The sequence below is a fragment of the Petromyzon marinus genome, chromosome 15 (assembly GCF_048934315.1).
Source record: "Petromyzon marinus isolate PM22_M1 ecotype Great Lakes invasive population chromosome 15, UKy_Petmar_22M1.pri1.0, whole genome shotgun sequence".
Taxonomy (NCBI): Eukaryota; Metazoa; Chordata; class Hyperoartia; order Petromyzontiformes; family Petromyzontidae; genus Petromyzon; species Petromyzon marinus.
The window spans coordinates 11,955,708-11,976,216 of record NC_133681.1 but is presented as its reverse complement, the minus strand read 5'-3'; the positions used below and the strand labels follow the sequence as shown (position 1 = coordinate 11,976,216).

At 43.0% G+C, this 20,509-nt stretch overlaps 1 protein-coding gene across 3 annotated transcripts in view; it reads right to left on the bottom strand.

Annotated features, from left to right (window-relative positions):
* Nucleotides 1-2,403: 2,403 nt before the first annotated feature.
* LOC116942664 (serine/threonine-protein kinase Sgk2-like) overlaps nucleotides 2,404-20,509 on the bottom strand; it is a 38,585-nt gene continuing 20,479 nt past the window's right edge. For all 3 annotated transcript variants that reach the window (XM_032954852.2, XM_032954854.2, XM_032954853.2), the window contains 12 exons: nucleotides 20,309-20,393; nucleotides 19,334-19,377; nucleotides 18,933-18,990; nucleotides 17,670-17,753; nucleotides 16,757-16,888; nucleotides 15,480-15,592; nucleotides 11,680-11,716; nucleotides 9,631-9,717; nucleotides 8,700-8,795; nucleotides 8,100-8,255; nucleotides 7,556-7,645; nucleotides 2,404-6,862 (listed from right to left, as the gene is read on the bottom strand). In XM_032954852.2, the coding sequence (XP_032810743.1) occupies nucleotides 6,683-6,862; nucleotides 7,556-7,645; nucleotides 8,100-8,255; nucleotides 8,700-8,795; nucleotides 9,631-9,717; nucleotides 11,680-11,716; nucleotides 15,480-15,592; nucleotides 16,757-16,888; nucleotides 17,670-17,753; nucleotides 18,933-18,990; nucleotides 19,334-19,377; nucleotides 20,309-20,393 (1,162 nt within the window). In that variant the 3' untranslated portion in view covers nucleotides 2,404-6,682. The remainder of the gene's footprint in view (nucleotides 6,863-7,555; nucleotides 7,646-8,099; nucleotides 8,256-8,699; nucleotides 8,796-9,630; nucleotides 9,718-11,679; nucleotides 11,717-15,479; nucleotides 15,593-16,756; nucleotides 16,889-17,669; nucleotides 17,754-18,932; nucleotides 18,991-19,333; nucleotides 19,378-20,308; nucleotides 20,394-20,509) is intronic.

The window sequence follows — 20,509 nt, the reverse complement described above, 5'->3', positions numbered from 1 at the left end:
GGGACGTGTGAAGTTGGGAGTTGGGACCCAGGGTAGGGGGAAATTAGCACCAGGCTAGGGTAGCCTGTGGGTGTGCTAGGGAATCCCCAGTACCCTTCCCCTGGGGGAGCGATGGGACCTCGGGGTAGGGGGAAATTAGCACCAGGCTAGGGTAGCCTGTGGGTGTGCTAGGGACCTCCCCAGTACCCTTCCCCCGGGGGAGCGATGGGACCCAGGGTAGGGGGAAATTGGCACCAGGCTAGGGTAGCATGTGGGTGTGCTAGGGACCTCCCCAGTACCCTTCCCCTGGGGGAGCGATGGGACCCAGGGTAGGGGGAAATTGGCACCAGGCTAGGGTAGCCTGTGGGTGTGCTAGGGACCTCCCCAGTACCCTTCCCCCGGGGGAGCGATGGGACCCAGGGTAGGGGGAAATTGGTACCAGGCTAGGGTAGCCTGTGGGTGTGCTAGGGACCTCCCCAGTACCCTTCCCCTGGAGGAGCGATGGGACCCCTGGGTAGGGGGAAATTGGCACCAGGCTAGGGTAGCCTGTGGGTGTGCTAGGGAATCCCCAGTACCCTTCCCCCGGGGGAGCGATGGGACCCCGGGGTAGGGGGAAATTGGCACCAGGCTAGGGTAGCCTGTGGGTGTGCTTGGGACCTCCCCTGTACCCTTCCCCCGGGGTGTGGAGTGTAGGCAGTGAGCGTGCAGTACACGGAGCCGTGTATGAAGAAAAGTCCTTAATATAACAACTGGCGCAAGCCCCTACATGAAGATCTGCCTCCGAGTCATCATTTACGCCTCAACAAATGGACTGTGACGCAACAACCCATCTGCCGTCCTCCACATGAGCTGATTTTATCGCTCGATGTCTCGGGCTCATTCTCACCTTTAACTGGGAGTCCATCATTAGCTTCTACCGCTGGCGATCATTGCATGCTATGACTTGTTCTGCCCAAGTCCACTTCACAGTTCCTCACGGTCAATGTGATTTTATTAACTCTGCATATGTTCTGTAATTCATGTGTTCCTCTTACTGACGCTGCAATTCCAAGCATGTACGCATGTATGTTGAACTTCTTTCGCACTGTACTTAGATAACTGTGTTCATCGGAGGTGCATGCGCCTCGAGTAATTTTCAGATTTTGTTACATTTTCTTTGTCAATGTCCATGTTACCATGAGGTAATATACATAATGTGATGTTTTCCATCTATTTAGGTAACTTGTAGAACATAACCTTCTTTAAAAAGTTCTATAATTTATTGTAATTCATTTCCATTGCACAGCAACATATATCAAAGGTAGATCAAGAACTATATGCCTAGTCTGGCTATCCTTCATATTATGCGGCAAATAAACATCGTTTTTATTTATCACACCTAGCATAGAGTCACTCCGTAAGTATGTTACTGCATTGATGTGCCGGAATAACTTAAACATAGCTGTTATATATGGCCTCATCCAAGTCCAGGAAGTGCACACTCGTTTTCTGAACGTAACGTTTTAGTTACATATAATTAAAAGTACGTGAAAGGGCGGAGATGAGAACGCTGGGATAGTGGTAATATCTGAATATCTCCCGAGGGAAAGGAGGCAAAATGAAGACGTTAAGAACCTTATCAGTGGTTACTAATATTCTCAATTATAATTACAAATGTGTGAGCACGTGTTGAGAAGAAAAAAGGAGATGTAATGAGAAGGGTTGTGGAGATGCCACTGGTGCAGGGCAGAAAGAGCAGAGGGAGACCCGAGAGTGGGATGGAAGGACGCGGTGGAATGGGACACGACAGTGGATGTGATGAGAGAAGAGGCAGAGAGGACAGACGCACATGGCGAGAGAACATCTGAACAGTCGACCCCACACAATCATCAGACTCGTGGATTTGAAAAAGAAAATGCCCCATGCTATTTATAATTTAGTCCTCAGAAATATAGCTTGCAAGAATTAAGGAAACACCAACAGTAATTATATATATAAAAGGGAAATTTGGGAATATAAAAGGGAAATTTGTGAATGTGTCTGTTCAAAATGTTTAGCATGCTTCCCAACATGCAACAAACTTGAAATTTGGTATGTAGTAAAGCTCGTGTATTTTCATATAAGTGACCACGAGTCTGACGATTAACTCACTACAACTGACAAACTCGATTAATCATCGCAGGTGGCTGCATCGATCGAAACCTAGGATCTCTCAAGTGCTGGCTCTGCGAACCGACATTTGCATCGGTGAGACTCGCAGCCAGCTCAGGATCATGTTTTTGCAGCTTATCAGTAACGGGGCTGGGATGTTAATCCTACTCATGGGGCTACAACCTCCGTCTAGAACCCAGAGCCTCAGATTATGGCTCAATGCCCTGTGACAAACATCGGTCCACAGAGCCGCAGGCATCTCTCAAAAAATAAACACGTGTGTAATTACATGTGCATTGCCCCTTTTAGATATAACTTGTTTATTATGTATCATACTTTATTTTAAGCACTCCCAATCGTGTGCGATGATCAACTCAGTACAACACGTGATAATATCAACTGAAACAACACATTTATACATCTTAAAGTTACTACACAACCAATTGCCATGATCACAATTTATTTTCAATAATACGTACCTCTGATCTTTATTTAATGGATGCGAGTTCATCAAACCTTACGTTTCATGAGATTCTCATTGAGAAAATAGAAATCATAATTGCTATTGCACATTGCTACAGATGGGTTCAGGTGAGTATACAGAGCAGTGCTTCATGTTATCTCTGAGAGCAAGGTTATTGCTGCCTGCTGCAAGTATCCGTGTCCCTATGTTCGTGTATGCCTCTTGTTTTTAGTTGACGAGCACATTTCTTTCATCACATGTAACCACCACCTCACGGACCTGCACAGGTCTCTTCCGCGAGGTCCACACATTGACGGAATGCAACATTATTTTAATCATATGGAATTGTAACGATGTGCAATGGCTTGTTGCGTTGCGTGCTCTTGTTGGATTTAATATTTTTTTTTTATCATTATGGGTTTTAATATAACATTTCAAATATATACGTCAATTGTATTTTCTACTATTTTTCTAATCGTATTTTTGTATTAAATATGCTAAATCTGAACTCCGGTCATCGTCGCAGCCGCTTTTGGCTAACCATCGACAAAAAGCCCATCACCGCATTGCACACTTTCAGATGCGCTTCTGCGGCCGTCTGGAACGTTCTTTCCGTTATTAGGAAACCACTGGAGCTATGCACTTTGAAATCTAGATTGAAACTCATTTCTTGAGAGCAGTTTTTTGTGTTTTGTTCTTCCGGTTGGTTGTACGATGCGAAATTAGTTCAACATACATGCAACTGGAATGGTAGTCGTAGCATAATAGTAATTATTTATGATAATTATCGTCATCCATAACAGTTCACTGCTGGGTGGAGGGCTTCTCTGTGCTGTGTCGGTCACATGAGCTGTTGGAGCAGGCTTGACCACACTGGTCAATGCCGGTTTCCGGGGGATGGATGTGGAGGGCAAGACCGGTTTAGATATCACTCACCACTGACATTAGGTGTGGCTAAGACTAAAACTCAGGACGCTGGATATACAGGGTGCTTCAAAAACATGTTAACGCTTACATGAGGCTAACGTTTTTAATGGAAAAGAACAAATACACTGTAATATAACAAATGTAATGTTAATAGCTTCAAAAAGTAAAAGTCTCTACTTGTTCGCCATCAATGTCAACACGTGGCCTGGAACCTTCTCCAGGTGGTCTCCAGAGACCGAAGGCAGCAGCTCATGTCACGTGGTATTGTTGCAAAATCTCGTAAGTGTTAACATTTTTTTAAAGCACACTGTATAGCGAAGTGCTCACCACTGTTTCCCCACTCAACACCATTAGTGTGATGATATTTCATATAACTGCAGTGTAACAATGTGTCTTTGGTACAATGTATATTATTGCGGTAATCTTAGTACTTTAACTATACGATTTAAATCAAACACCGCACGTAGCCTCTCTTTAGAGCGCACAGAATGGTTCTGAAAGGCACATAATGGCGCAAGTATCATTTGTTCACAAAGCAGAGTTCATGAGCAAAGCAGGATGGAATGTGTATTCTACAAAAAGCAGAGCCTAATATAGAAAATGCATTTCACAATTGAATAACTATCAACAATCACATGTGCTCGGCATTACTGATTCAAGTATTTGCCATCGGTAAAACAAGTCTTATGATAACAAAGTAATGGACCGAACAAAACAATGTTATTTGACTCCAATTTTACACGTTAGTTAATACAATCTTTGCACACGATTATTAAACGAATAACTGATATCTTGAAATTCTAACCATAAAAGGGAAACAGTACACAGACTTAAATTGTTCTTATTTACTTCTTCCAGCTGAAAAAAATATCCGTAATTAGTGTTAAATATATACACACAAAAGTGTGTGGTTTGGACTGAGTATATACCACATTTGTGAATTCATGCATCAGAAATAAATGGACGGAGCTGCTGGAAGAAGTGTTAAACGGAATGTCAGCTAGTCGGTGGAACGCACGTGGTAGAATATGCAAAGAGGAGATGCGGTAACGAATGTTACAGAGTAAATATTGCACACAGCAGTAGAGTATCACAAGCAGGAGCTCCAACATTTGAATGTATTCATGATCATTACATGAACCTTATTGCGGGACCCCAGGGTCCCATAAGCCCCCGGCTCTCGCATAAACTGCGTTGCGACATTTTATGTCTGTTGAAGGCGAACGACACGGCAATCTGTTCCTCTCGACGAGCTCTACACGATGCGCTAATCAAAGTTTAAAAGTTTGGTTTCTTCTGCGCATTCGCCCTCGCTGCTGCGCTTGGACATGACACGACAACACAACGATCCGCGCCAGGTGGGTCGCGGCGTTCATGAGCGCGGTGGAACGGAGTCGCCAAAAATAAATTAATTACGATTTTGACTTCCGTTTTTTCGGGACCCCGGGATCCCGCCATAAGGTTCTTCTAACGATGTTTATAAATCGTAGAAGGTAAAGGTGCAGCCTTGCAATTGCTTGCTCAGGCCACTGTTGGTGGTTGGGCCTCCACTTGAAAAGTCTCCTCGACAAAGCCTCCCTATAGAAAGTAGTAGCGGCCTACTCTTCCATGCTGATAAGACGTCTTGGAAGATGTGGAAGTACCCACATTTTACGCCACCACATATGATCTGACAATCGACTGTGCTGTACCCAGAGCCGTGGGGGGGGGGGGGAATTGAAGAAACTTGGATTGTTTCAACTGTCGTGCCAGGTGATTGAATCGAACCAGCGATCTCTGGATTTCAAGTCCAGTGTGCAATTACCACCGTGGCAGCATAACAGTGTCAGTAGATTCCTTTCATTCTCTCCATTAAGAGCCGAACGTAAGGGTAGTAATAAGCTGTAGTAATATAAAATTTTAACTGAAATGTATTTTGATAGGTGACTGCTGATTATTATGACATTGGAGATGGTAAAGGTTAGTCCTGCAACTATTGGTTGATTTATTGCAACTTCAACGAGTAGAATTAGAAATGGGCATACGATTTGTGTGCCAATTGCATGAACAAATAAGTTCGCACACGAGCCTCAAAAGGTCTGTTAAGCGCACCGGATAGAGGTGGACGGGAATTGATGACATCGTTGATGCTCACCGCATCGTACAGGGCACACCCTGTGGGGAGTTTCTGACAGTCTGGTGGCCCAGTATACAAACATTTAGTTTTCAATGGCTGTCGATTAATCCGGTTTATACATAAAGATAATTTTCTACAATTGATCAATTTAATACATTCATGATGTAAGCACTTCTGATAAACTTTTATATTATTATTCTTGGGTCTTTCGGTAAAGTCACGTAGATTGGTTCAAAGAAAATAACAAAAAGTGAGAAATTTGCAGGTAAATGTAAGGTCGGAGAGCTACCTCCATGACGACGAAGCTGCGGAGGTGGTCATTGTATTGTGAGAGATTAGCATGTCAATGTAAGATCGTAGAGCCACTGCCACATCGAGGACATGAACAACGGTGGCTGTGTTAGTGTGAGACATTTAACCTGTTAATGTAAAACTAGAGAGTCGAAAATAACTGCTAACATCGGCAAGTAGGATGGAAACATCACAGCCAGTTATGACTTAAAACTGGTTAATAACGCCCTTCCAATGATTGCTCAGTTTGTACCAATCTTCTCGGTTGAAACTGTGTCTGTGTCTCTATATATGGATGGCTTCATGAACGAATCTTTGTTGATAGCCAGTGAACTTGCAAAGTACCATCGTCTTAGAGAAATAAATTTCGTGTGAGCCCACCGCATTAAAACAATGATCAGCCACGACCGAGGTATTGGTCCTACCGTGTTTCAGATCTGCCTTATGTTCACGAACACGGTCCGAGATATATCGCTTAATTTCCCCAATATTATTATTGTTTGAAAGTGATATTGATTTGATGCGTTAGAAGATTATATTGAAGAGGGTGACGGTGGATATGACCTTAAGGATATTGATCACAGAGCACCCTCTCCCCTGGCCATCATGGGGAAGCAGGAGGAGGTGAGATGGCGAGGTACCTGGGTGGGGTGGTTGGGAGTTTGGGACACCAGAAAATATTCCATTCAAAAATTAAGCCCTGACATTGATCTCGTCGATGATGTTCATCACTACTGCAATGATAAGGATTACGACACCGACTCAGTTCTCTCTGCCTACACATCTGGCAGGTACTGGTCCTCGAGGCCAGGCATGTATGTGAATCCCACAAAGGCGTCCGCAGCCTCGTCCACATTGGCACAGACGGAGCTCGTGTCACTCGACTGTGCCATCGACATGGACAGCGGCTCCGCTGTGAAGGCCGGGTCAAAGTTGTGCAGGTCACATGGTCCACTCTGAAGAGACAAAAGCACACACAAGGTTGGGTGGTGGCGTAGTGGCGAGCACATTCACCCACACAGTTTACAGTGGCCACGTGAATTTCCACTGCTGCCCGGTGCTTTCTGCTGAAATATTCAACGACACAAAGTCAGGTTAAAAGGCCTCGCTACTTTCATTCGACATTGATCGTCTCCATGAGTGGCTCTTATTCAGTGGGGGGGACATTAAACGTATTATTCAAAGGACAATGACTGTCGATTTCCCACAGAGTGGTACTCTTTTCATTGAGCTCAGTTAGGGGAAGGGCTGAGTCTGCCCTAAGCAAACTCACCAGTTTGGTTCAGGAAGGAAGGTAAAAGACCCTGTGAAGTTGTCATATGCAAGAGTGGGACATGTTATGCCAATGTTATAACACGTAACAAAAGTTAGAAAATGATTCTCATCACACTTAGCGATATTATTCAGAATTGGGGTTAATTACTTGTAGGCTTTCTATGTCTTTAGTGCAGAAGACACACTCGATACAGATGGGGGCAGCCAAAAGACCTGCCATTGGGCAGAGGTACAAAGGAAAAATTGGCAGTAAAATTGAAGCCTCCAACTTGAGCAAGTTCTTTTAGTTTGAGAAGGGATCTTTGGACCACACTGTGGCTGGTCTTGCAATATACACATTTGATATCTCCGTGGTATTGTCTGTATTAACTCACCACGCCGGGATTATACGGAGAAGGGATTCTCTTTGCATCCAGGTCATTCCAGTTGATCGTGGAGAAAAACACGTGGTTCTTAATTTCCAGCTGCGACAAGAAGAAGGGTGTGACAGATTCACTGTGTTGAGCTCAGCACGTTAAGCTGCACGGTATTCATGAAAGAAAATCACGATTATATTGAGTATTTCGGCACATGAGCTTAATCTAAATCCCACAGGTATTTGCTCCTGTAAAGCAATACCGCAAAGGTACATTGGTTTCACGATTATGACAAATTGGCAGTGTTTATTTATTTATTTTCTGTTTCCATATATCTCTCTCAAGTTCAGATATCACCCATGTCTGGGTTCGTAGCACAGTGCGCTAACCACCGCGCGCGCCATCTTTCCCCTCCTCCCCAACATGTTTATGAAATTCACTGGCATAAAAATCTTTGTGCTGTGTCCGTGAGGTTGCCATGGGATGAACTGAGGTCCATTTGGTGGAACACGCCGCAGCGATTGACGTGAAAAGGCCTATTGCAGTGGCACAGCGTCCGTACGATGTCGCTGGTGGCCCCCAGCCGCTGGTGTGGGTCCTTGTGCAGGAGCCCCTCCAGCACGGAGATCGCCGCGTTTGTGGTGCAGGGCCTCAGCTGCAGCGGCTGGTGCAGGATCGATTCGTACATCTGCTTCAGGTTCTTGCTGTAGAACGGAGGCTGCGGCACGCACGCACGCACGGAAACACACCACGACCCATCGACGTCACCTTGAAGTCGACAGAGGCAAGGCCCTGTTGCATGACGTACGCACAGCGCGAGCGGTATGATTACTGCAATTGTCACTCGCATAATGAACAATTTTTGTATTTTACCAGGTAAGGCCCACTGAGCTATATAGCTCTTTTCCACCTTTGCTATCACGGTTATGATTCCTGTGTCAGTATTGCTGAACTCGACAGTTGTTCCCATGCTGGGTGCATGAGCGCGCAAGCTGGAGTGTAATATGCTGAGTCCGGAAAGTAGCATGGTGGTGGTGGTGGTAGCGGTGGTGGTATGTGTGTATGTTTAACTTCTTTCACACCGTACGTATCCAACTGTGCCAATCGGAGGTGTAGTAGTGGTGGTGGTCTCGTGCGCGTGTCGTCTGCGAGAGACCCTCACCAGCCCATAGAGCATCTCGTAGAGCACGCAGCCCAGACACCACCAGTCCACCGTCCGGTCGTACGGGTGCTTCTTCAGAACCTCGGGTGCCAAATACTGGTGCACAAAATGCGAAACACGTGCAAAGTCCGACGCGAGGAGTAGTGACTGAATTACTATTTGCACCCCTTTGTCAACAGACTGGTGGGTGAAGGCCTTGCCAGTCATGGCAGTTGCTTCACCGTATTTCACCGCTCTGGTTCATGAGAATTGGTGAATGGGAGGCACAGTCCCAGTTTCGGTCCCGCCCACGACTGATGCTAGCCATGGCCGTGAATTTACTTTGGCATTGACGCACGGGTTGGCGCACGGTGCTATGAAAGCCAACAACCTGAGTTCGATTCCTGGCCACAGCAGGCATCAGTGGTGAGTGATGCCAGAAGCTGGGTACCCACCCTCTTCAGCAACGCACACTATCAAACATAGTCAAACAAATACCCATAACCATAAACGAAAGGGAATATGGAGGCCTTCATCCCCCAGTGGATTGACAAGGGCAGTACGTTTTTTTTATTTTTTTAATGAATTTTCCATATATGTAAAATAGGTGCTCAGTAACAGCACTTCCTCTTCACAAGTCTATAAAAATAACAACGAGATCTTTGTCTTTATGCTGCAGGTACAGTTTATGCAAACGTTTTACTTGACTTGCTAATGATAAGGCCATGCATTACATTAAATAGCAGCACTTATAAAAACACGACGGGCGGAAGGGCACACTCCTGTGAAATGCAGGACTGCAAGAATGGGTTTGAGGTATAAAATGGGCAAAACGAGTCCTGTAAAACACAGGATGGGTGAATCACGCCCACACAAAAAATCAGAACGGACACATTCATCTTGTAAAAAAAAATCTAACAAAGATGCCCCAACAAAACGCTCGACACCACACCTCAGGGGTCCCACAGAAGGTGCAGGTGGTGCTGTGAGGGTCGATGCCTTCCTTGCACAGCCCAAAGTCGGTGAGCACGATGTGGCCCTGCGTGACAACAATAAAACCGACATCACACGGTGAAATATTCCATTACGCATTGCCATTTACATCATTACTGAACACGCCTCACTGCTGGAGCATTTTGGTCTAGAGAGGTATCCCTCAGACCGATTAAAAAGTATAATAATGACCCCACCTTCACTTATCCAGAAATGCATCACTGAGTCTTAGGACAATTTTTCAGGTGGTTCCTACATCGGGAACGATTGGCCAAATAGTGTTTGGCTAATGGGAGAACACTGGAATGTCTGGAGAATATACGAAAGGATAACAAATGATAAACATCTGCGGGAATAACACTCGAAGGTCCACAACATATGGGTTCAATCTACGTGCAGTACTGCCATCTTCTGGCCAACTAAGCCCAGTCAATGGGATTAGTAGTTTCACAAACATGTGTTAGCTACCAATGCTCGCCTCTTAAAAGTGCTAAATTACAGGTGTGCACCACCATGCCTGGCTTACATTCTTGTGAGAAACCAAATGAGTTGAAATTGTCGAGTTAGCCGGGTGGCTCAGAGAGTCCAGAGCGCTGAGCTGGCACGACTGAGATTCGGGTTTTGAATCTGGGAAGCTGCCCATGATTAAAACCGCGTCCCCAACCGTCGCGGGTCGAGTGTCTCACGGCCCAGTCACAGTGGATGCACAGGAAAAACCCCACCAAATTGAGTTCGGGTTTTTCCACTTGATTTGGCTAAATTCCAGCGCTTTCATGTGACAGAAGACATGGGGAAGTGTGCCCCCTACTGTGTAAAGACTAAAAGGCCAAATTAAGGTTATTTTTGGGAAGTCTGCGAAAATCCTTTTTTCCTTGGACCGTTCCCTGACACACAAGGTCAGTGAAATTTCCAAATGGAGTGGGGCCATCTCCTGAGATCATGCCCATAGCAGAAAACTTAAATAAATTTAGAAGAAAAAAAACGCACTATACAGCATTAAATCCATTAAAGTAGCAACGTGCAATAGAACACTTTAATGAAAAATAATAACAGGTTTTACCCTTTCAAACAATACGTTTCAAAGACAATGCATATATTATCGGAGCATGTTTGTTTGCATGTTCACTACAAGTACGTGTGGTAATTGCAGACTTAATTCCTTGCAAAAGGTTTATATTTGATATTTGAACATCTTAACACCTGTTTTATTGCCAGAAAGGGTAAAACCTATTCTTATTTTTTCTATCTACGTGGCTTTACCGAAAGACCCAAAGAATAATGATTTTTCATACTTTGATACTGGCAAAAAGGCCCCATGAGACAGAACACTTATGATTATACAATAAATAAACTGCATGGAAAATATGTCACAATTATAATGTGATACTCTTATATGCATCATTTTATAAGATTTTAATTTAATTTATTCAAAGTTATGATTCGAATGAACAATATATTTTGTCAAGTTTTTATTATTTTGTTTACATTGCGTCTTGTTTGTAGAGCCTTTTTCCCTCCAATAGCTAAGCTGCACGAATCAATATAAAAATGAATTTTTACACCCAACATTCAATGCATATAGCTTGCGTGAACAATCTATTTGAATTGATTGACGAATTAATGATAAGTGTAATACACAACAGGGTCACCCACCTCTGAGGTAAAACAAAAACAAACCCCGGACATTATGGGAAGATGAATATCTCAAGATAGCGGAAGAAGGGATAACGAAATGTAAACGCATTGTCACGAGCGGTGCATTATCGCACAGCTGACAAAGTGCAGGATGCAGTTAGAATTTCGGCGGGCATAGGGGTTACACACAGTCATACAAAGCATGTATGTAATTCATTTACTGTCGTTCACTTGTTTACGCAAATGCAATGTGGCAAAATGGTGATAATATAAATAATAGCACCTCCCATTAGCGCGGTGAGCTACGTATGGTGCAAAAAAATTCAACATCACAGCACGGTTGGCTACGTATGGTGCAGAGAGTGCCATTTACCTGGTAGTCCAAGAGGATATTTTCTGGCTTCAAGTCCCTTACAAAACAAAATCAGACAATTGTAATTTATTGTAAAAAAAAAAGACTAACAACCTAAACATACGGACATGACTTCCCTCACGCTACAGTGTCCATCACATGCTGTCCAGGGAACCCAGCAAAATATATATGGCATCAAACTAAGCTAATAAAATGTAAATACATTTTATTTTATACCTACGTGACTTTACCGAAAGAACCAAAGAGTATGGATTCCTACGGTCACGAAAGCTTCAAATTAAGCTACTCATGATAAGGCAAGTAGCTATGCATCGATTCACATCAGTTTTTTCACTCTCCATATATATCTACGTATTGCATTGTGCAGGGAAGAGTTGATCGTTTTTGGTTCGTAGATGTCAGAATGGCAGCTAAAGGAGGGAACAAGCCCAAAAGGAAGTCTACTGCAGAAACGGAGTGATGAATCAAATCGTATATGCAGGAACTAGATGGACTTGTTGCATGGCAATCGCAAGACCATGAGAGATGGTGGAAGCTTCTTCTAGCAGTAGATGGATCATGGCTGATAATTAGACATTCAGAGTTGAACCTCATTACCTGACTTTGATTCTTTGCCACGGCTAACATCAGTGGCAAGTGATATCTGAACTGATTTTGAGCATCCCCCCCTTCACCAACCCACTCTGGCGGTCAAAACCCAAATGTCAGGGTATGAAGAGGCCCTCATCCAACAGTGGATTGACAAATGGCTCTAAACTTGTATTTAAAACATATATATGTTGTTTCTAATTGGTTAATGTAAACTCTGTAGCCGCTACAGGCACTGAACGTACCACAATTGGCAAAAATAATATTCTTGGATCGAAGCGCGATCCTGAATCACCACAATTACACCAAACAGCACACCTACTTCTTGCAGTAACTGAAAACGTTGTTGTAATCACGAAGACACGTCCAAAATTATTAAATCACCTGCCGCTGCGGGCTGATAGTACTTAAACACTGTCATTATCGACAACACACATGCTAACCGCATAATTACTGCGGGGAAAATTCAAGCTACTTTTTTTTTTAATTGTTGTTGCACAGGCCAGTTACGAGAAAATGTTTGTGAATGATGACAGTGGCCGTGCAAGAGTAATAATGATGAACATTCGCCCAGCGATTTCACAAACTGTCACAATTCAGGATTGTGATCAAAGCAACAATGTTTTTGACATTATGAAAGTGGCGGCCACTATATATACGAATAGAGAAACGTCACTTCCCACGCACGTGTGTCGCAGCACATATTACGAGTTTAAGGATCCATATTAATCGATGGCTTGTTACACCCATTGCAATTTATACTAAATTATGATTCAAAATAATTATCGTCACCCAATATCACGTTTTTTTCAAATAGTGGCGCTCCATAGACTCTCACCTGATTACATAAACAAGTTAAACGGCATTTTGATTCACAAATGCAGTGACGATGGCCCGGTGCCTATGTTATGTAAGTTTTCCTTTTAAGGCAGCGTTTTTGACAAATGTGTTTTTGTTGTTGGTATTTGTACTTGTGCAACACACTGCCAACGCAGTGTCCCTAAATCATTATAATTTGTCAAAAATGGAGCATCGTGGTTATGTGAGCCCCTGATCACGTGGGCTCATTGCTCGCTAAAGCGTTGCTTTTGGAGTTTGAATGCGGCACAGAACTTGCACTGCATTCAACTCTGAAAGTCACGCTTGGTGTAAAACGAGCCCCCCCCCCCCCCCGTGTGACTACGTGCCACATGCAAGCATGCGGGGAGAAAATTTTAGCACAAAAAACCATGAAACCCACGACGATGTCTGTTACTTGTTCCTGGACTGCCTCCAATCCGGACAGGTTTGGACAGCATTCCATGTGAAAAAAAAGAACTGGCAGAGGCGATGTATGTGATCTTACCTATCAGCATAAAAACCTGTCCCAGGGAGCCGGGGGGTTACGCGATTGGCGAGATTAGCACTCGTGGCAGTAAACGTTTAAGGGGGCTGTTTGACCCTGTTCTTTACAAGCACCAGGAGGCAGGTGAGGGGGCCCAGGTCCTGGGTTGAAGCCCCAAGCAAATGCCAGAGACAGAACAGGTGATTGCGCTTTGCAGCGAGTATGACAGCCTCATAGTTCCATTTTTTCATAGTTCCATTTATTTGGTATAGCCCTGTGAGCCATTCGGCTCTTGAATCGGGTGCAACCACAGCAAACAAAAAACATGAACAATTAATATTAATCGATGGCTTGGTCGCCAAATAAATTAAAGAAATGATGTATATACTTATGAAAAAAAAATTGCAAATAGATTTATTTAATTTGTGTACTCGGTTAAATACATCCCAGCGATGAATGATTCGTGTGGCTCTAACGTGTGTTTTGTAAAAAGACAAAGAGCAAAGCACTGTTCAATCTTTAAATTCTCCTGTTTGATATGTAAACCCCTTTGTCAAGGTGCCCCACTTCTCTAAACCAGCTTAAAAGACGCTACGAATCTTAACAACGTTCATTGAAGCTCTGTCATCCCGACAGGTCTGTTTCTTTCACCTGAAGAAGGCCACTTGTATTGTGGCCGAAACGTCGTGAGAATTTTATTGTGTTATTTTATTTTATTAATTTATTATTTTATTCTCATTCTACGTGACTTTACCGAAAGAACCAAAGAAGACTGTTTAATCCTCACAGACCACAGGCAGTGCCACCTTGTGGCTATGACGGGCTTTGTTGATTGGTATTTCTGGAATTTTGGAATGATACAGTAATACCTCGGTATGAGAAGTGGATGTGTTCCTGGAGCTTCATTCGTGAATTCAAACGTCGTATTTTGAGTAACTTATAACATTAGTACTATGAAGGATGCGTTCCCAGCCTTCATAACTTAGCATTTCATACTATAAATACTTCATAACTTAGCATTTCATACAATAAATACTTCATAACTTAGCATTCATATTGTAAACACAGACTATTTATATTGAGAGTAATATATTCTATACGATACAGTATTAAAATGAAAGAAAAATTACATAAAATAAACAGTGTACTCAATCCATCTTATTATAATTTAATTCTTATTTTGTATTGTCGATCTATAAATGTATGTTTTATCCATGTCAGTGTAATTTATTATTTAACTTTAGTTTCCGTTTTATGTGTAAAATAATCGTAATTGATTAAAAGTTTGTTTCACCGAAACTTCATTTATCGAATGTACGCATATCGAGGTATTTCTGTACGAGAAAGCTGAGATGCTTTGTGTCATGGTAAGCGCACTAAACTTTACATTCCAGTGGTCGGTGGGTGTATTCGGTGTAAAGGCATAGCATATGAAACAATCGTTCAAGTTTCTTAAACTCCCCCCCTCGGAGCTCTGTCCACCCAGCAGAATAAATTGGTTCACCACAAGTTAATCGGTTGGTAGGCCGCATGTTGCGAGCAATGTGTGGGTATCCCCATCTCCTGCAACATGCCCGGTCAGCGTGGAAGAGTAGACCAAAGTACCCTCCACCAGCAGTGACGTAGGAAAGAAATTGCAGAGGTGCACCTATGCCCTGCACATAAGAAGCTGGTTCCACGAGATGACTTGATTTTTGATGTCTCAAGTAATCAAAACCAGTTTCCCAGCAGCAACAAACTTTGGTTGTTTGATGGAGGAACAGCGTCGGGCTCCATGACCCACACAGTCACCTCAAACTGATAACGATGGTGGTGATAATGACGTTATGATGACGATAACAGGGGTTGATGTGGTTATGGACTGGGTGAAGGTGTGTTACGTGGTTACCTGTACACAATGTTCAAGGAGTGGAGATACCCAATTGCGCTGCCAATCTCGGCTGCGTAAAACTGCGCACGAGATTCTGGGAAACTTCCCTGTCTCTGCAAGTGGAAAAACAGCTGCCAGCACAAACACACACACAAGGTGAAAGATCATCTGTTCAGCCTCGACAGACCCCAGGCTGTTAGTGAGCATCAATTGCGTCTGAAAAAGAAAGACACCCAGTTGCTTTTGTCTCCACACTGGTCGAGTTTACATGCCATTGCAGGTATTAATTTCAGTGGCAATTGATATTTAAGAGGCCCACACCAATGTTAAGCCAGCCACTACCACCAGCATTATATTTTACCATAAGTTAAACATGGGATGCTGGTAATGCAGTGTGGTGCACAAACCACTGCATCACTGAATTAAGTCACAGGCTGGTAAAGCAAATTAACTGCATACACATACACATGAACAAAAGCCTGTGTCACTTTTTCTGACATTTTATTTCAAGTTCAGTATATGAGGTATACTGATCAACAATAAAAAAACACAATCCTTTGTTAATCCAGTGTTGGATGAATGTCTCCCTTCACCATGTCAGTCATGAGGGTTGTTTGACCATACTTTACCACGCTGGTCAGTGTGGATTGGTAGAGGGGAGACTGATGTCCAGTTCAGGTATCACTCACCATAGCCAGGAACCAAACTGGGTTCATTGTGCAGCGTATACATATATACTGCAGTAATGATTTTGTAAAGTGAAAACAGAGACATGGCAGTGCAATTGAAAGGCTGAAACTGCACATGAATTGTGATTCGATTCTGGATCATGATTAACATGTATATCCTGATTCTTCTGTTTAATTAGTTCCATCAGTCTAATCATTACAAAGAAAATGGCAAAGTGATTTCCTGCTTAAATGAGCATTGAGAAAGTGTTAATATGCTGTACACAGCTCTTAGACAGTGGTGGAAATTCCATATGATATGGCATGGCCGAGTCCATCCATTGGACGGCCACTGCTCATGCCTTACAAAGTGGTGTTTATTTTATCAACCCTGGAGGGACGATGGGCTGAATCAAGCGATGATATGAACTCTCAACCTTCCAATTGCGAGCCACTCACTCGATGTGAACTGAGCCACCTGTCCGATAAACATGACAGTTGTATATAATCCGCGTAAATCAAATACTGCCATAGATTCATATACGTACTATATTGGTTAGATAATCAGGAGTTTTAGAATTGATTTTAATTGAAGATTTGATGGACCGCTACATGCCTCGTACCCACCTCACCACCGTTGACATAATCCATGACAAAGTACAATTTGTCTGCCGACTGGAACGAGTAGTGCAGGCCCACCAGGAAAGGATGACGCACGTTCTTCACCAGGACATTTCTCTCTGCCATGATGTGCTTCTCCTAGTAGCAGCAGTATAGCAGCAGGACACAATCATGAAAAGCTCCCCCATATAGCATTAACAGACTGTTGGTGCAAGTGCTGTTAGCGAGTGTCTATGAAGACCGGCACGGCACATGATGGGGTGGGTGGCCAGCACCACAACCAACATTTACACAACGCACTAGGTACTCATTTGAGGCTGAGCAGCCCTAGGGGAGGCCCAGGACCGGTTCAGATATTTGTCACTGGTGTTGGCCGCGAGCGGGAATCGAACTCGGGTCACCAAATTCGTAACGCAGCGTGCTTACCGCGACACTAATGCTCCTCGCTATCATGCGCGCACACGTTTAAAGAAGGTCAATTTACTTATACTTACGCAAATGGTATGCAGCCATCATGAAATTGTCACAAACTGGATGTGCAATCCAGAGGTCGCCCGGTGTCTTTCCCGGTGCAGTAATTAGAATGGCTAATTTCCTACACCTCCCTCGAGTGGACACTCTTCCGGCAGCAGTGGTGTGAGCAATGCAATTTCAGTGTTCCACATTTATATTTCCACACGTAAAAATACGTCTTCAATTGAAAACCAAACAGGAATCCCAGCGTACTCTGCATGATGACATCACTATTGTTGTGCCTGTTCGGATACAAACCTTACGATGGCCGCCAGCACAAAAGAGCCGGAATTGTGGATTTAAAAAAAATATTAAATAGAACATTTTGCTTTGTATGATGCAATTGGATTTGCACTTAGTTTTGAGCATGTGTGTGAGAGCTCATCAAAATAATTGAGAGTATTACCTCCTTCTTTTGCAGTATTATTGACTTTTTCATCACTTTTACAGCATAGAATATCCCATCACTCTTGTGCTTTGCAAGCAGAACCTGTGAATGACATACATTGCAATGTATTAATCTATTTCGTTGTTTGCTTTCATAATTTTGGTGACCCAGTTCACTCTTGCAAATGGTCTCCTGGTCTCTTTAGTTCTCACCTGGTTACACAAACTTGAAACTTGATGTGTTGGTATGTATGGGTGTGTGTGTGCGTCATTATTTCAGTATGCAGCCCATATTTCCCATTTTACTTTACATTTATAGAGCGCCTAAACTCAAGGTGCTTGACATCGTTTAAAAAATAAACGGTAACAGAAGAATGCTTAAGATGACAGGGGCATGCAAAGATTGAGTAATGAGTGACCGCGATAGAGGGTACTTTGGGATCACGAAGGGGTGGGGGAGGTACGGGAAGGAGTGGAGGGGCGAGGGGAGGGAAGAGGAAGGGAATGGTCAAAAGAGAAGAGCTCAGCTTTTAAGAGAGGAACGGAAGGAGGTTAAGCAGGGGGACTGTGTGTGTGCGTGCAAGTTTTTCATCAGCAGCAGCACAATAAGCTACAACCCGTGGCATCTCATATGATTTGACTGCCCTGTGTCCTGTTGGTGGGCACTATTTCAAATGCACACACACACCACAATTGTACATGTATACATCTATTTAGATACAAAAAAATACCTATCAAAGAAATGAAAAATGTTTACAAGTGTCCTGGAGTGATGATCAAATTACACGCAATTGCAGCACACGTGCAAAGTTATACACAGGAAAACGATGCACTTCAATGGATTCTGTACCGCTTTCCAACGTGCGTTTGTCCTCGAAGGTGTTTAATTTGCGATAATAACGTTACCGTCCGAGTCGCACAATGTCATGACGACGTTAGGCATGAGCATGGTGTATGATGTCATGGACTTTGCCCCGGGGGGCCTTATCCATTTAGCGCTCGTTTTTTATCGCCAAGTTTTGGGCATTTTTTTGATCAATTTGGCCAGTTTTCAACAGGGTAAGTCGTACTAGGAGCACAACTTTATACAAAATGCAATTTGCATTGGATGCCCTCTACAATAGTTATCATGACCTGCTGTAGACAGAGCTCATCAATGCTTTAAACCTGAGTTAGAAAACATTAAAGTTGAATACACAACTGAGCAATATTAATAAATACATGGAATACCAAAGACACTGATGGATTGTAAGCAGATTATCGTTTACATTATGGGATGTACCTTTCCAAAACTGCCCTTTCCAAGGACGGTTAGAAAATCAAAGTCCGACGGCTTTGCCCTGTGGTGAGAAAAACAAGGAAGACATCTGCATGATTCTGTCACCAGCAAAATTGCTGAAACCTGGGTGGAGATATATATTTATACGTTCTACAAAGCATGGAACATGTTAGTATATAATGGCTTACTCTTGCAGATGATGTCACAGTGTATAAAATTACAACTTCACAACGGATGGAGCACTTTAGAAACAGACCGTGACAATATTGGCTTGTGGTTGGTATTGACTTTTAACTCTAAGAAAAGTGTCTCAGCCTAATGGATTAAAACCACTCACTACCAGCTGCCATTATGTCACTGAGTATTTGCTAAGCCAAGCATAATACAGCTGTTTGTGCACTTACTGTAGATTTGCAGAGGGCCCCAAATTTATGTGGTCTGCATCATTCTGTGAAAATAAATATATATGCAGCTTTAAGAACGATATACAGTTCTTAAATAACAGAGCACTAGTGTGGTGATTACAAAGTAATTCATTCAAACCCACATCTGTGTCAAATTAGTCCCATCATCAGTATCATCATCATAAGTCTCACCTTGTCAGGGTTGATTAAGTGAGTTACACCGTGTGCAATTGTAATGATAGGTGGGAAATCGACAGCGCCGGTTGCAAGGACAACCTGGGCTTTGGCACAGGTATATGGGTAAAAACGATCGCTCCTTATCAAATATTTCACCGTAATGGAAAGTGTTCCAAGCAAAGGGGTGTACTGGTGTCCAAACCCATGGCACAATAAACCCAGATCGGTTTGAGTGATCGGGTCCTATGTGCAGTTGAGGTGTTATTTCATCTGCCTCTGCTTCTTTGTCCAAACAATCCCTTTTGTCTGCTTTCTTTATAGGCACGCCAACAATTCATATACTGTATCTACCAGCCACAGAACACTGATACATTCTGCTGCCTTACTGCTTTCGAAGCCGTAATTTTTGTAAAATTATAGAGTTGATTTTAATATTATAATAATATAGACCGCTTATTTTAGATTATTATCAACGTACAAGATTTGACAGAACCACTGGATTTGCCTCCGGTTTCGGCATTGTGTGAAACATCAAATCTAAGTTTTATTTACACTGCTTCAGGAGAACTCCTCTTATCTGCAGTGACGTGGGGGTTAAGACTTTGAGAATCCGATAATCCACAAATGTATTTGTGAATTGATTCAATTCAAAATTTGCGGTTAATATTTTCCTGAAATGAATTCTGGGAAAAGGGATGGTCAAGATAATAGAAGTCGAGGGTAATAGGGCTGCGGATGAGAGTAATCCTACTGCATATAAGTGTCGTATTTAGATTGTGTAACGTAATAAATCAATACCATGTTTATGTGGTCTTCATCAGCCATCGGCCCCTGTGTCTGGTTCCGGGGGTTATCAAGTTGGAGGAATTTCCGTACGTCTGGACTGCACGACACATTTAAGCACACACACATAAACTCTTCCAATCCTGCTCGTCATGATAAATATATAACATATCTCATAACATTATGTAATAAGCAATGGAGCAGTGGTTCACGCAC